This window comes from Hyperolius riggenbachi, chromosome 8 (genome assembly GCF_040937935.1).
Source record: "Hyperolius riggenbachi isolate aHypRig1 chromosome 8, aHypRig1.pri, whole genome shotgun sequence".
In the NCBI taxonomy this organism is placed as follows: Eukaryota; Metazoa; Chordata; class Amphibia; order Anura; family Hyperoliidae; genus Hyperolius; species Hyperolius riggenbachi.
The window spans coordinates 143325619-143339390 of NC_090653.1; the positions used below are offsets into that span (position 1 = coordinate 143325619).

The 13772-nt window shown below is 42.2% G+C and overlaps 1 protein-coding gene across 2 annotated transcripts in view; it reads right to left on the reverse strand.

The window, feature by feature from the left end:
* The window catches only part of STAG2 (STAG2 cohesin complex component), a 147227-nt gene that overhangs the window by 64268 nt on the left and 69187 nt on the right, over window positions 1-13772 (reverse strand). For both annotated transcript variants that reach the window (XM_068251172.1, XM_068251174.1), the window contains exons 3-5: window positions 7408-7467; window positions 3584-3662; window positions 3328-3471 (exon numbers count right to left, since the gene is read on the reverse strand). In XM_068251172.1, the coding sequence (XP_068107273.1) occupies window positions 3328-3471; window positions 3584-3662; window positions 7408-7467 (283 nt within the window). The remainder of the gene's footprint in view (window positions 1-3327; window positions 3472-3583; window positions 3663-7407; window positions 7468-13772) is intronic.

Below are 13772 nucleotides of genomic sequence, written 5' to 3' on the forward strand. Positions count from 1 at the left end.
GTAAAACAATCTTGGATCATATCAAACACTTTAGTATGCATTAGGTACATCCAGTACACTAAAGCATATATTCACATTTTACATAAAAAGTAATTAGTAGATTCCCACGCAGACCAAACAACTTATCATCAAGTACTCTGTCAGATATCGGTTAATCTGACATGTTAGTAGATACCAATGAAATGTACTCATCACACATTGTGGTGTGATGTACAAACATAATGTGATAAGAACAGGAACTTCCAAAAAAAAAGGGATTGAGAAAGAGCCATTGTACACGCATTCTGCTCCATTAACTATCAACAAATAAGAATGTTCGATTACCTGACGTTGGCTTTGGATCTGCTTGGGTGTAACATGCCTTGGACAACTTATGGCAAGTTTGTGCCCATATAAACAACACACCATATTCACATGGATGAGGGTGGGGAACTTTCCCATTTTTCTGATAGGCGAGAAAATATTTAAAATCTACTGATGCTATTGGTTTGTCTTATTGTGTCAAGTCCCCCATCAGGTCCTCCATACTTTGGCTTTTCTGATTGGTCGCTGGACCCCTTGAAGGGCCGGGGGTTATTGTGGTATATATGTGTTGCACTGTCTCATTGATGATCACTAAGCAACTTGAAAAAGGCCTAAGGAGGCCGAAACAGCGTCTGTTGTTGCGATCATGCTTGCACTAATAAAACTCTAAAGAGCTATATAATACGCTGTGTGGTGCCGGTCCTTCTGTGGATTTATTCACATGGGAGCTAAATGCAGTAGTGCATGAAACACAATGACAACAGCATGCAGCTTCTACCCAAATGTTAAGTGCAGTATTCATAAGGTTACACAGGCTGCATGTGGCAGAACCCCCTTGGTTAATGCTCTAAATCATTGCCTCTATTCATAAAGCATTCCCGTATGCGGTAATGCTCAAAACAGCTGACTTTACCGACCATTTAGCAAAGTGTCCATCCATAAAAGCTGTCTCCGCATGAAAAGCTACAATTCCTGAGCAGTGCGGGAAATTACCTTGTGCGGTGATTATCACAACACGTCACTAATGTCAATTCATAAAGATTAGAGCAGGCGGAATGGGAACGGAGAATACCGGCTGTTTAGATAACGCGATAAGCACGCGGATGACAGCCAAGCTAATGGAGACAGACCTCCCAGGCAGCAGCAGTGAGAGCAGAGCAAACAAGGCACCTAGGAATGCCAACAGGGCTGTGGAGTCGGAGTCGGAGTCGTGGAGTCGGAGAGTCGGGCAATTTTGGGTGCCTGGAGTCGGAGTCGGAGTCGGGAAAAAATGCACCGACTCCGACTCCTAATGAATTTGTAACTGTAATTAAAATAGAAAATATGATAAAATGTTCTATTTCTCAGATAATAGTAATTAAATATAATGTATATATACAGTATATATACAGTAATAGCTGTGCTTAGTCCACAAAAATGAAATAAACCAATCAAAATGAGTTACTTGTGCTGCTTCAATAAAGCAGTCCCCGATTTTTAAGGTCAGATATACATATCTGATTGTGACTGTATATATGATGTGTACACAGGAATCTCTTATATATACTAAATAACATCTATGCTGTAAGAATAAAGCCTGATGTGTAGCCGTGTCACTAATAGAGATGGTCAACGAGATGGAAATAATTCTGCATTGATGCTGATTTATGCAAATGTATGCACTCTCTTTGCTCATGAAATCAAATAATTTGATCTGTTATTAAAATTTGGTTTGGTGACTACAAATTAAAGGGTAACGGAGACGGATGAAAAGTAAAGTTTTTTACATACCTGGGGCTTCCTCCAGCCCCCTTCAGGCTAATCAGTCCCTCACTGTCCTCCACCACCCGGATCTTCTGCTATGAGTCCTGGTAATTCAGCCAGTCAGCGCTGTCCGGCCGCATGCCGCTCCCACAGCCAGGAACATTCTGCACCTGCGCAATAGTGCTGCACAGGTGTAGTATGCTCCTGGCGGCGGAGTGTGTGCATGCGCACTACGCCTGACTGGCTCAAGTACCTGGACTCATAGCAGAAGATGCAGGTGGTGGAGGAGGACAACGATGGACTGATTATCCTGAAGGCGGCTGGAGCCTTGGAGGAAGCCCCAGGTATGTATAAAACTTTAATTTCATCAGTCTCAGGTTTACTTTGTTACACAGCAGTGTTCTCCCCAGAATTTTTTTCCAGCCGGGTGGCATGAAATAGTAGCCGGGTGGCATGAAAAAGTAGACGGGTGGGTTGAGATGAAAATGCAGGGCAACTCTGCTTACAGCATAGGAGGAGGTGAGGAGGTGAGCCGATGACAGCCGGGTGGTCACCAAATCTAGCCGGGTGGAGCACCCGGCTAAAAGAGCCTGGGGAGATCACTGCACAGTAGTACTATACTCTACATATGCACTCTCCACAGAGCTGCAGGGGATCCACTGAGAATGCTGTGCACATTGAACACAGAGGTGTTGTCTGTTTACAATCTCCTCATTCCCCTGCAGAGTACCTGCACATCACTCTTACATGTACCCACACTTACATTGCCTAGGGCCTGATAGATGTTCTTTGTTCCGGTTTGTACCTTTTACAAGTACTCTTACCAAGGACTAGTTTTAGTCTAAAGGGAATAAATATAGTAGTCTACATATCCTTCTCACTTCAGTTGTCTTGTAAAATTCCTAAGCGTTGGCAGTTAAGAGACGAATTTCATGTTACATACTTTTAATCAACAAAATTGTAATATGCAAATTAGAGGAGTCGGAGTCGTGGAGTCGGAGTCGGAGGAATCCTAAACTGAGGAGTCGGAGTCGGAGTCGGTGGATTTTTGGACCGACTCCACAGCCCTGAATGCCAAGGCTGTGTTTTTTAACCCCTTGGGTACCTGTTTTCAGATAAATTTTACATCAGATAGCCTGCATGTGTAACATTTCTTGAAGTTCTTCTAAGCTGCGGCAATTAAATAGATTGTTTAGAAAGACTAATAGACAGATTCAGCGCAGATTCAGGGCAAAGAGAGGCAGTTTAAAAAAAAAATGCACATCTAAAGAGATGCTGGGGCTGCCTCCTTTATACTAACTCTGAATCTGCACAGATAAAATGTATCAACTCAGTCAGCACCGCCAGTTTAGTGCGGGAATTCCCCGACCTTTCATCGGAAGTGTAAAGATTTTTATGAATTAGCACACAAAAGTCTAAAATACCGATGCAGTGTTTTCCCTCCAAGATTTTTTTCCCCGCAAATGTTTTATGAATAGAGCCCTATATGCCAATTTGACCTGCCTCAGAATAAACGATCTCTAAAGAACAAACATTTTCTATCCTGAAAGATTTGGTTACCTGCATTGCACTTTTTCCCATCTTAACCACTTCAAAGAGCATCATGTTCTCTACTCCATTTTGTTGGTGATGACCATTCATCCAGCCAGGACCACTAGGTTTCATGGAACCCTTTCCCTTCTCTGCAGCAGCTTTTTTGCCCTTCTATAAATAAAAAAATAAAATAAAATTCCTTTCATAGTTTCAAATGAACTTAAAAAAAAAGACAAAATTGAAAAGGAGGATGGAAAAAAAAAAACAAAAAAAAAAAACATACCTTTCCCTTGCCTTGCTTGGGAATTTTACTTTCAGAGTCATCAAAATCTGTGTCAGATGAGAAATGGGTTTCTGGCTCTCTATAAAAAAAAGTAAATTCATATTTATTTACTCATCCATAAAAATACACAGTAGTGTTAAACAAATAAGTACATAAAAGATAGGGACTTGCAGATGACTCCCCATCATCAATATTACATATGAAGAGTACATATTGAACCTCTACTGCTTCTCTTGAGCGCCAGGGGGCGCCAATAGTTAAAATATCAGTAATGCAATACCTATATTTTACTAGACTTCCCCTGGGCACACATGTAATGAAGACAACGGGAAATATGGAAAAAGGATGAAGCCGAAGAAGGCTTACCCTGCTGTGGCAAATTCCCCGCTATAAATTTCAGCTATTGCTGGTGGCCGAATTACACTGTTTTTATCGTAATTTGGGCTTAGGCCTTTGCCGGTGCCGAAATTGATCTCTAAGGGCCACTGTAGCTGTAATTCACATTATGGCCTATAGTGGCGCTCAAATCTAAACGGCACTACGGTGGCCTTTTCACATGACCCAATGCGGACACTAACCTCCCTTCCTAGTCCCTCAAGGTGCCCATTAACGGCACCAATATTTAATCGGATATGATCTTTCAATGCACTTCTTTACAATCAAATTGTACTGGAAACTGTTCAGTGTGTGGTGAAGACTAAAGAAAAACTATTCTACGGTCGATTGGAACGGTAAATGTTGTTTTTGATTCGAAAGTTGGATTTTACGATGGCACTTGAGAGAAAATGCCCTAATTGACTGGTTAAAGGGAACAATCGATAGTTTACTTGGGCACCCTAGTAAACTGGCTTATAAAACCTAATCTATCCCTGGTGTCCGGCTATAATGCTGGGAATACACGGTTCGTTTTTGAGCTATTTAGATGGCTCGATAGATAATTTCCGACACGTCCGATCTCCCGCCTGATCGTTTCGCTGCTCGATTCTGCATTGAACATAATGGAAAAAGATAATGAAAACAAGCGGAAGAAAAGAGAATCACCTGCGGAATCGAGCAGGGAATCAATCGAGCGGCAAAATTGAGCCGTGTATGCCCAGCATAAGGCTGAGCAGGCGAGACTGTGCATTAGTTGACCCAGGCAGTGTAGGTTAAGTCATCTTGGCACCTGCTGCTTGCAACAAAGCGACATACCTCTCTATATCGTCCTAATACTTTCGCCTTCCAGCTGTGAAAGAGGAAATATCGGGAGAATGTAGGGGCATGGAGTACTGACGGAAGAGGTGGCAACCAAGGTGAGTTAACCCACACTGCCAAAGCCCACATCGACTAACGTTGGGTTTCGCCTTAGGTGAAATTAGGGATGGGACAAATCCACAATTTCTTCGAATCCGAATCTAAAAAGGTTCTCGAATATCTCGAACCTTTCGAATCCCGAATCCTGCACATAAGAATTGTGCGATCCGTGGAATAGTTGCCCACAGTATAGGTAGGCAGGCTAGGTGCTCACAGTATCGGTAGCTAGGTAAAGGTGCCTTCAGTATAGCTAGCAAGGTATAGGTGCCTTCAGTATAGTTAGGTATAGGTGCCTGCAGTATAGCTAGCTAGGCTTAGGTGCCTTCAGTATAGCTAGCTAGGCTTAGGTGCCTTCAGTATAGCTAGCTAGGCTTAGGTGCCTTCAGTATAGCTAGCTAGGCTTAGGTGCCTTCAGTATAGCTAGCTAGGCTTAGGTGCCTTCAGTATAGCTAGCTAGGCTTAGGTGCCTTCAGTATAGCTAGCTAGGCTTAGGTGCCTTCAGTATAGCTAGCTAGGCTTAGGTGCCTTCAGTATAGCTAGCTAGGCTTAGGTGCCTTCAGTATAGCTAGCTAGGCTTAGGTGCCTTCAGTATAGCTAGCTAGGCTTAGGTGCCTTCAGTATAGCTAGCTAGGCTTAGGTGCCTTCAGTATAGCTAGCTAGGCTTAGGTGCCTTCAGTATAGCTAGCTAGGCTTAGGTGCCTTCAGTATAGCTAGCTAGGCTTAGGTGCCTTCAGTATAGCTAGCTAGGCTTAGGTGCCTTCAGTATAGCTAGCTAGGCTTAGGTGCCTTCAGTATAGCTAGCTAGGCTTAGGTGCCTTCAGTATAGCTAGCTAGGCTTAGGTGCCTTCAGTATAGCTAGCTAGGTATAGGTGCCTTCAGTATACCTAGTTAGGTATAGGTGCCTTCAGTATAGCTAGCAAGGTATAGGGGCCTTCTGTAAAGTTAGTTAGGTATAGGGGCCCTCAGTATAGCTAGCTAGGTATAGGGGCATTCAGTATAGCTAGGTATAAGGGCCTTCAGTATAGTTAGTTAGGTGTAGGGGCATTCAGTATAGCTAGGTATAAGGGCATTCAGTATAGCTAGTTAGGTATAGGGGCCCTCAGTATAGCTAGTTAGGTATAGGGGCCCTCAGTATAGCTAGTTAGGTATAGGGGAATTCAGAATAGCTAGTTAGGTATAGGGGCCCTCAGTATAGCTAGTTAGGTATAGGGGCCCTCAGTATAGCTAGTTAGGTATAGGGGAATTCAGTATAGCTAGGTATAGGGGGATTCAGTATAGCTAGTTAGGTATAGGGGCCCTTAGTATAACTAGTTAGGTATAGGCGCTTTGAGTATAGCTAGCCAGGGCACCCCTCCTTCTGTGCGCCTCCTCTGCTCACCCCCTACATAGAAAAACAAGCATCGGCTCACCTAACAAGGGAATCCGGCGCAGAGCGTGGAGCCGCAGACCTCTTGCTTCCTCCTCTGTTCCCCCTAGTGATTGGCTTTTGCAAACGCGTCATCACTGAAACGCCGGGCGGTTACTAGAGGGAACAGAGGAGGAAACGAGAGGTCTGCGGCTCTGCCCTGGATGGGGAATCCAGGGCAGGTGTTAGGTGAGCCAATGCTTTTATCTATGCAAGGGGTAAGCGGCGAAGGCGCGGGAGGCGGTCGGACTAGCGGGGGATCGGCGGTTGCGCGGGGATGCAGTGTCGGGATTCGGCGGATTCGTTAAGTGGGAAATGGCGTTGGGATTCAAATCCACGAATCCCGAATGTTTCTCAATATTCGAGGGATTCGTCGTCCCACCCCTAGGTGAAATAATCTCGCTTTCCGCCCCTGCTCATTCTCATTCTCTGGCTATACCAATTGCTGAAAGTATTTAGTAGCTTCGTTTTGTGTTGTTTCATTTCTGTATAAATTATAATTAAAAAAAACAAACATCAGTGTAGCTGAAGAGAGAGAGAGAGAGAGAGAGAGAGAGAGAATCCTATGCATTTATGCTGGCACAACATACATATTTGAGAACAGTAGCTAAAGCAAAATTTGAAAGTGTACTAATCTATGTTAATACTACACATACACTATGCTGACCTTGCCGAGAAAAACAAAAACAAAACAAAACAAAAAAACAATATTAAATTAAATTGCTAACATACATTTGTTAAAGAGTCTGAAACCTAAGGGAACCTAAACTGAGAAGGAATTGGATTTTTCCTTTTAAAATAATACCAGTTGCCTGACTCTCCTGCTGATCCTGTGTCTCTAATACTTTTAGCCACAGCCCCTCAACAAGCATGCAGATCAGGTGCTCTGACTGAAGTCAGACTGGATTAGCTGCATGCTTGTTTCAGGTCTGTGATTCAGCCACTATTGCAGCCAGAGAGATCAGCAGGAAAGTCAGGCAACTGGTTTTGTTTAAAAGAAAACATCCCTATCCCTCTCAGTTTAGGTTCCCTTTATTGCTGAAGAAGACTGTCCAGCTAAAAAAAAAAAAAAAAGTTTTTTTAGGCTTCAGACTAGCAATATAAAATGAAACATTTGATGACCAACCTTGGTGGTCCCGCATTGCAGGAGAGGGGGCCCATGTCATGGAGGGAAGGATCCAGTGGCCTTTTGGGAAAAAAAAACAAAGTTGCATGATGTTACGCTATGCAGTAACTTGAAAACATCACTAATTTTAAAATATGAATGAAAGGTAAACAGAGATAATCCTGTCTGAACAAAATCAATTAGCACGTATCCAAAAATAACATTATTTATATTACTTGTCTTCTATGAATAGATGTAAGTTTGTAGGCCAGATAAACTGGTCACTCAACTGATCTACCACACATTTGTAGGTTCAGCTGGATAGCGTACTGGTAAGGCTGCTACCTTTGATGTGGGAATAATCCCGATGCCCGTGGAGCATGTCTTAAGTGGCTGCAGCCCTGAAGTGCTTGGAGTCCGCCAGGAGAAATGCACAATATATATGTTCTGAGTCTTGTCCTCCTAAACTTTAGGGTCTGAAGATCACCAAGATTTCATGAAGAAGGCCAAAATCAAAGCTGTACACTAAAATGACTGCAAAGTACAACACTATGTGCCTCACAGCAGAAGAGTCATTTAAATAATATTTGGAACTCAACCCGTAGATTATGCTGTTAAAGTACTGCAGGCAGAAGTCTCAAATAAGGACTCAATCACATGGATAAAGCATAATGCTTCATACACACTTGAGATAAAAGTCTTTGGAAAATGAAAGTTCACAGACCAATTTTACCCCCTTCCATGTAGTATGAGAGCCATACTCTATATAGTGTATTCTATGGAGCTGCACTCCACAGCAGACAGAAATCTTTGCAAGATGCTGCACACAAAGATGCCCGTACACACTCAAAAGATCATTATCTGCAAAAGATCTGTTCCTGCAAAAAATCCATTCCTGCAAAATGCATTCATAGTCTATGACCTAGGTTCTCAACGTGTGGTACGCGTACCCCAGGGGGTACTTCTGATTGTTCCAGGGGGAACTCGGGCTGGATATACTTAACCAAAAATAAGAAATTTAGAGTTTTGTAAAATAATAAATCTTATTTAAACAACACCCAATTAGTGTTTTAGCTAATTTAAAGCAATGGTAAATGCTTGGAAATTGATTAGAACCATGTATCATGTACTACAATTAAATATATATTTGTCAAGGGGTACTTGTGATAATGGTTACTATGCTAGGGGGTACTTGGTGAGTACAGGGCTTTAAAAGGGGTACATACCAATAAAGTGTTGAGAAACACTGGTCTATGAGATCTGCAGAGCCTCATACACACCTTGTTTAACAGACTTCATCTGCATATCTGGTAATCATCTGCAGATCTGAAAATCCATCCTGGTGGATCTGATCTGCAGATGATCTGCAGATGATTGTCTGTTAAACCAAGTGTGTATGAGGATCATAGACTATGAATGCATTTTGCAGGAATGGATTTTTTGCAGGAACAGATCTTTTGCAGATAATGATCTTTTGAGTGTGTACGGGCATCTTTGTGTGCAGCATCTTCCAAAGATTTTATCTGATGGGGAGTGCAGCTCCATAGAATAGACTGTGTAGAGTATGGCTCTCATACTACATGGAAGGGGGTAAAATTGGTCTGTGATCTTGCATTTTCCAAAGACTTTTTATCTCAAGTGTGTATGAAGCATTAGGCTGCTCAGTGGTTCTTTAGTTGACCAACTGCAATAAGCGATTGTGCCCATATAGAGTGAGAATATGGCAGAGAAGTTGGAGCTTGGAGGGTGTTCAATAGAAGAAAAGTATGAAGAAAATATTTGTATACAACACATTGTGGGAACCGACTAATCAAATTAGGAAGTGCTTTTTTTTTCAAAATATTTTTGTTGAAAAATGTTTTCCTCTGACAAACCATAATCTGAATACACTTTTCAATACAGTTTGTGTAGATATTTATCAGATAAATGGCAGATATTCAGATAAATGAAAACTGTTCCAATTATCTGCTAACATGCAGGTCAAAAGTCCACACATAGTTTGCCTACATGTCACACATCCTGAGCACAGTCTATTGCAAACATACAATAAGAAAGCCTCTGGCTTAGTGAATGAGTGCCATGCCTACACAGGATCTTTGTCACCCCTAGACACTGCTTATGCTGGTTTTTTTTTCAACTTGCCATTTGTGGCATCAGTCAGATACTGCTTAAACTTGAGTACATTCTTCCCAAGGTTCTACAGCATTTTTACCCCAGCAGCAAAGGACAAGTTTCTGACAGGAAAACAAGTCTCTGACATTGCAAACAGAATTGGTGACTAGGGATGGTCAATGAGAGCCGATAAAGGATTATACAAATCTTGTATATAGATGTACGCAGCTTGGACCCAATCAAAATCCACCCTGGTTTGTTATGATTAGGTCAACTTTCAAGCTGCATAATTATGCACATTTCTGTTTAAACTTAGAATTATTTGCATCTTATTTACCAACTAGGTTGTTGACTGATAACTAAAGATTACTGTATATACTCACATATAAGCCTAATTTTTCAGCATAAAAAATGTGCTGAAAAGTTACCCCTTTGACTTATATGCGAGTCAGTGGAGCAGGTTTTGTTAATGGCAGAGGAGCATAAGGATTGTGCACTAGTGATCCTGCCCTTAGCAGCTTGCACCCTTGCTGTGTCCGTGCCCTTCATCCCCTGCAACATGGTGTGCAGAGTGTGCTGCTTAAGACATGCATCAGCAGTGCAATGATATGTATGGCAATCCCTTGTGTCTCATCTACGATACCATCTAGTGGCTTCTTGAGGCACAGCTGTATGATCCTGGGGAACTTCTGGCTATTGGGAGAAGGGCTGACTTGTACTGGGAGAACATCTGACTACTGTGAAGGAGGCTATATTGGGGAGGGGGCTTATATGTGAGTCAATCACGTTTCTGAGGGAAAAGTTGGTACCTCGGCTTATGCACGGGTCGACTTATATGTGAGTAAATACGGTACTAATGTTTACTACCCAGCACTAAATCAAGCACACTTATAACTTATAAAACCCAACTCCTCAACTACATTTATATTACTATGGGACAGTCGGTTTTACCTCTATCAGTTACCCCACAGGAAAGATTTTTCCTTTAACCTCCCTGGCGTTCTGGGTAATGCGTACATAAGTACGCATTACCGTTTTTGTTAAAAAAAAATTCTTGCTGTAGCTAGCGTATTGCTAGCTACAGCAGTACGCCATGCCGTCCGCATCCACCCACCCAATCCCCGCCAGCCATACTTATACGTCCGATACCCCGCGAGAAGTGTGACTTCCTATCGTCGCTTCTCCCGTCGCCATGGTGATGATCGGACATGACGTCATGACATCATGGGGAGCTCCGATCCTTCCCACTGTGCAGCCTGGCGGTGACACACAGCCCCTTTAGCAGCGCATCTGCGGCGATCGGACAGAACATGTAGCTAGCAAAGTGCTAGCTACATGTTCTGAAAAAAATAAGTAAGAAAAAAGACCCTTTCAGGGGCTGAGCAATCCTCCTTGGCGTACATGGACGAGCTGAGCTCGTCCATACCGCCAAGGAGGTTAAAGTGGACCAAAATTAAAAATACAAGGATTTCAGAAAAAAAATCTATTTTCTAAATTATAATAGCAGCCTTTTTTCAGCTGCATGATGACAAATATAAAATATTTTACATTTATTGGAGGAACCCCTCCCTTCCTTTCATACTGCCAGGACTGAATACGGCAAACTGGCGGAGTAGGTGGTGTCTGGCAAAGGAGGAATGCTTAATGGCTGCCACCTGTATAACCCTGGTTATGATAGAAGGGTGAAAGCATGCACTGAAATGCTCATAGGCTTTAAGGAGTGTTTATTTATCTTTGAATGTGTCAGAGTGGTGCAACTAAACATTTTGAATTAAAAAAAATGTTTGGTTTGGGTCCGCTTTAAGTGGACCTGAACTTTTGCACAGGTCAGAAGGAAAACAGAGAAATGCACCCTGTATATTTTTTTAGAGAGTTTAGCCTGTCTAATTCCCCTTTATCTGTGACTAATCACAACTGCAATTTGATCTCTCAGCTGTGTCAGCTGGCTGCCCTGGCAGAGCAGCTAATTTGTAAGCACAGGATGTTAACCCTATGTCTGCTTTCATCAAAGAAGGAAGTAGACACGCTGCAGGATTTGTATCAGCTGTAACAAAAATGTTTTTCTTTCATTTCTCTCCTTGGGACCAATATGGCTTTGGTGTGAAAATTGTGTTGCTCTCTCCATCACACTTTTGAGACTTCTACACTTCCTGTCTAGACAGAAAAATAAGGTAAGCAGAAGTTGGGTGATTCATGGACAGCCCCCAAGGTTGCATCTTTCAAGAAAAGTAAAACCAAGTCAGGTTCCATTAATCTATGCTGGCAGCTTTCTTTTAAACAGAATCCCAAGCCTGTTTTTATAGTGTTCTGCTTACCCCACAGCTACCACAAGCTCCACCTGTCACAGAAGAATCCAGTAACAGGTCTCTAGTGCTCTACGTGCTGCACTTAATCTTTTGGTGAAGATCAGGCATTTCAGCAGGTGGTTCCTGTGGGTAAACTACCGTTTGTGAGTGGTCTTTGTACAGTACAGCACTGTAAACAGGTGATGGGATGAACTGGAACTAAACTTTACTTTATACATTTAAAGCCCTTGTAACATATGGTGACTTCTACCTAAAATAGTCAAGAGCCACTTTTGTAAAAAAAAAAATTTTTTTAACTATGACACCTTATCAGTTTTTCAGTTCAATATCTGGTTGACTCAATCACTTATTGACTCTGCCAGTCATCTCTTGCCTGAGCACATTCCGTTCGATCGAGTGTATATTTATTGAAAGTCTGATCACACAAGTGGGTAAATTTCCATGTAAATGGGCAATTGATCAATTGAAACGTAGCATTGCTCTGCATTCAGCAGTACAATGCATGAAGTTCGGCTGATGCCCAATACTTTTCTGCTGAAATCTATTCAGACCGAGCTGTTTGGGTAGGAATCGCACTAGCCAGCTGAATAGGGATCATTTGGCTTGGCATATCATGCTAAATCTGACTAAATCTATGGATAGCTTAAAGGGAACCTTAAATGACATGATGAGATAGACATGTATATACAGTGGCAAGCATAGACATCTTTTCTTTTTTCCCTGCCTGAAAAACGTAAAATTTAGTATTTCTTCTGTCAAACTGTAGTGTCCCTCACTGATAAGGATTTTGGGTACCTGGAGTCGGGAGAAAATGCACAGACTCTGACTCCTAAGGAATTTAAACTGTAATGAAAAATATGATAAAATGTTCTATTTCTCAGATAATAGTCATCATAAATAATTTATATATACAGTACAGTAATAGCTGTGCTTAGTCCACAAGAATGTAACAAACCAATCAAAAAATAGCTACTTGTGCTGCTTCAATAAAGCAGTCCCTGTATTTTTAAAGTCAGATATAGAGATGGTCAATGAGATAGAAATAATTCTGCGTTGATGCTGGTTTATGCAAATGTATGCACTCCTTCTGCTCAGGAAATCAAACAATTTGATATGTTGTTAAAATTTGGTTTGGTGACTACAGATTAAAAGTTTTATACATACCTGGGGTTTCCTCCAGCCCTCTTCAGGTTAATCCAGTCGCTGTCCTCCTTCGCCACCTGAATCTTCTGCTAGGAGTCCCCGGTAATTCAGCCAGTCAGCGCAGTCCAGCCACGTGCCGATCCCACAGCCAGGAACATTCTGCACCTGCGCAATAGTGCTGCGCAGGTGTAGTACGCCCCCGGCGGCAGAGTGTGTGCATGCGCACCACTCCCAACTGGCTCAAGTACCTGGACCCATAGCAGAAAATCTAGGTGGCGGAGGACAGCGAGGGACTGATTAGCCTGGAGGAAGCCCCAGGTATGTATAAAACTTTAATCTCATCTGTCTCAGGTTTACTTTGTTACACAGTAGTACTATACTCTACTATGCACTCCCCACAGAGCTGCAGGGAATCCATTGAGAATGTTGTGCACATTGAACGCAGAGGTGTTGTCTGTCACCCATAAACCTGGTTCAGATTGTGCATGAAGAATGTGTAATAGAGGAAGAATCCCCTCATTCTCCTGCAGAGTACCTGCACATCACTCTTACATGTACCCACAGTCACATTGCCTAGGGCCTGATAGATGTTCTTTGTTCCTGTATTCTACAAGTACTCTTACCAAGGATTAGTTTTAGTCTATAACTAAAAGTACTAGAGGCAGAACATCAGCTGGCTAGCAAGGTAACTGGTATTGTTTAAAATGGAATATGGCAGCCTCCATATCCCTCTCACTTCAGTTGTCTTGTAAAATTCCTAAGCATTGGCATTTAAGAGATGCATTTCATGTTACATACTTTCAATCAACAAAATTGTAATATGCA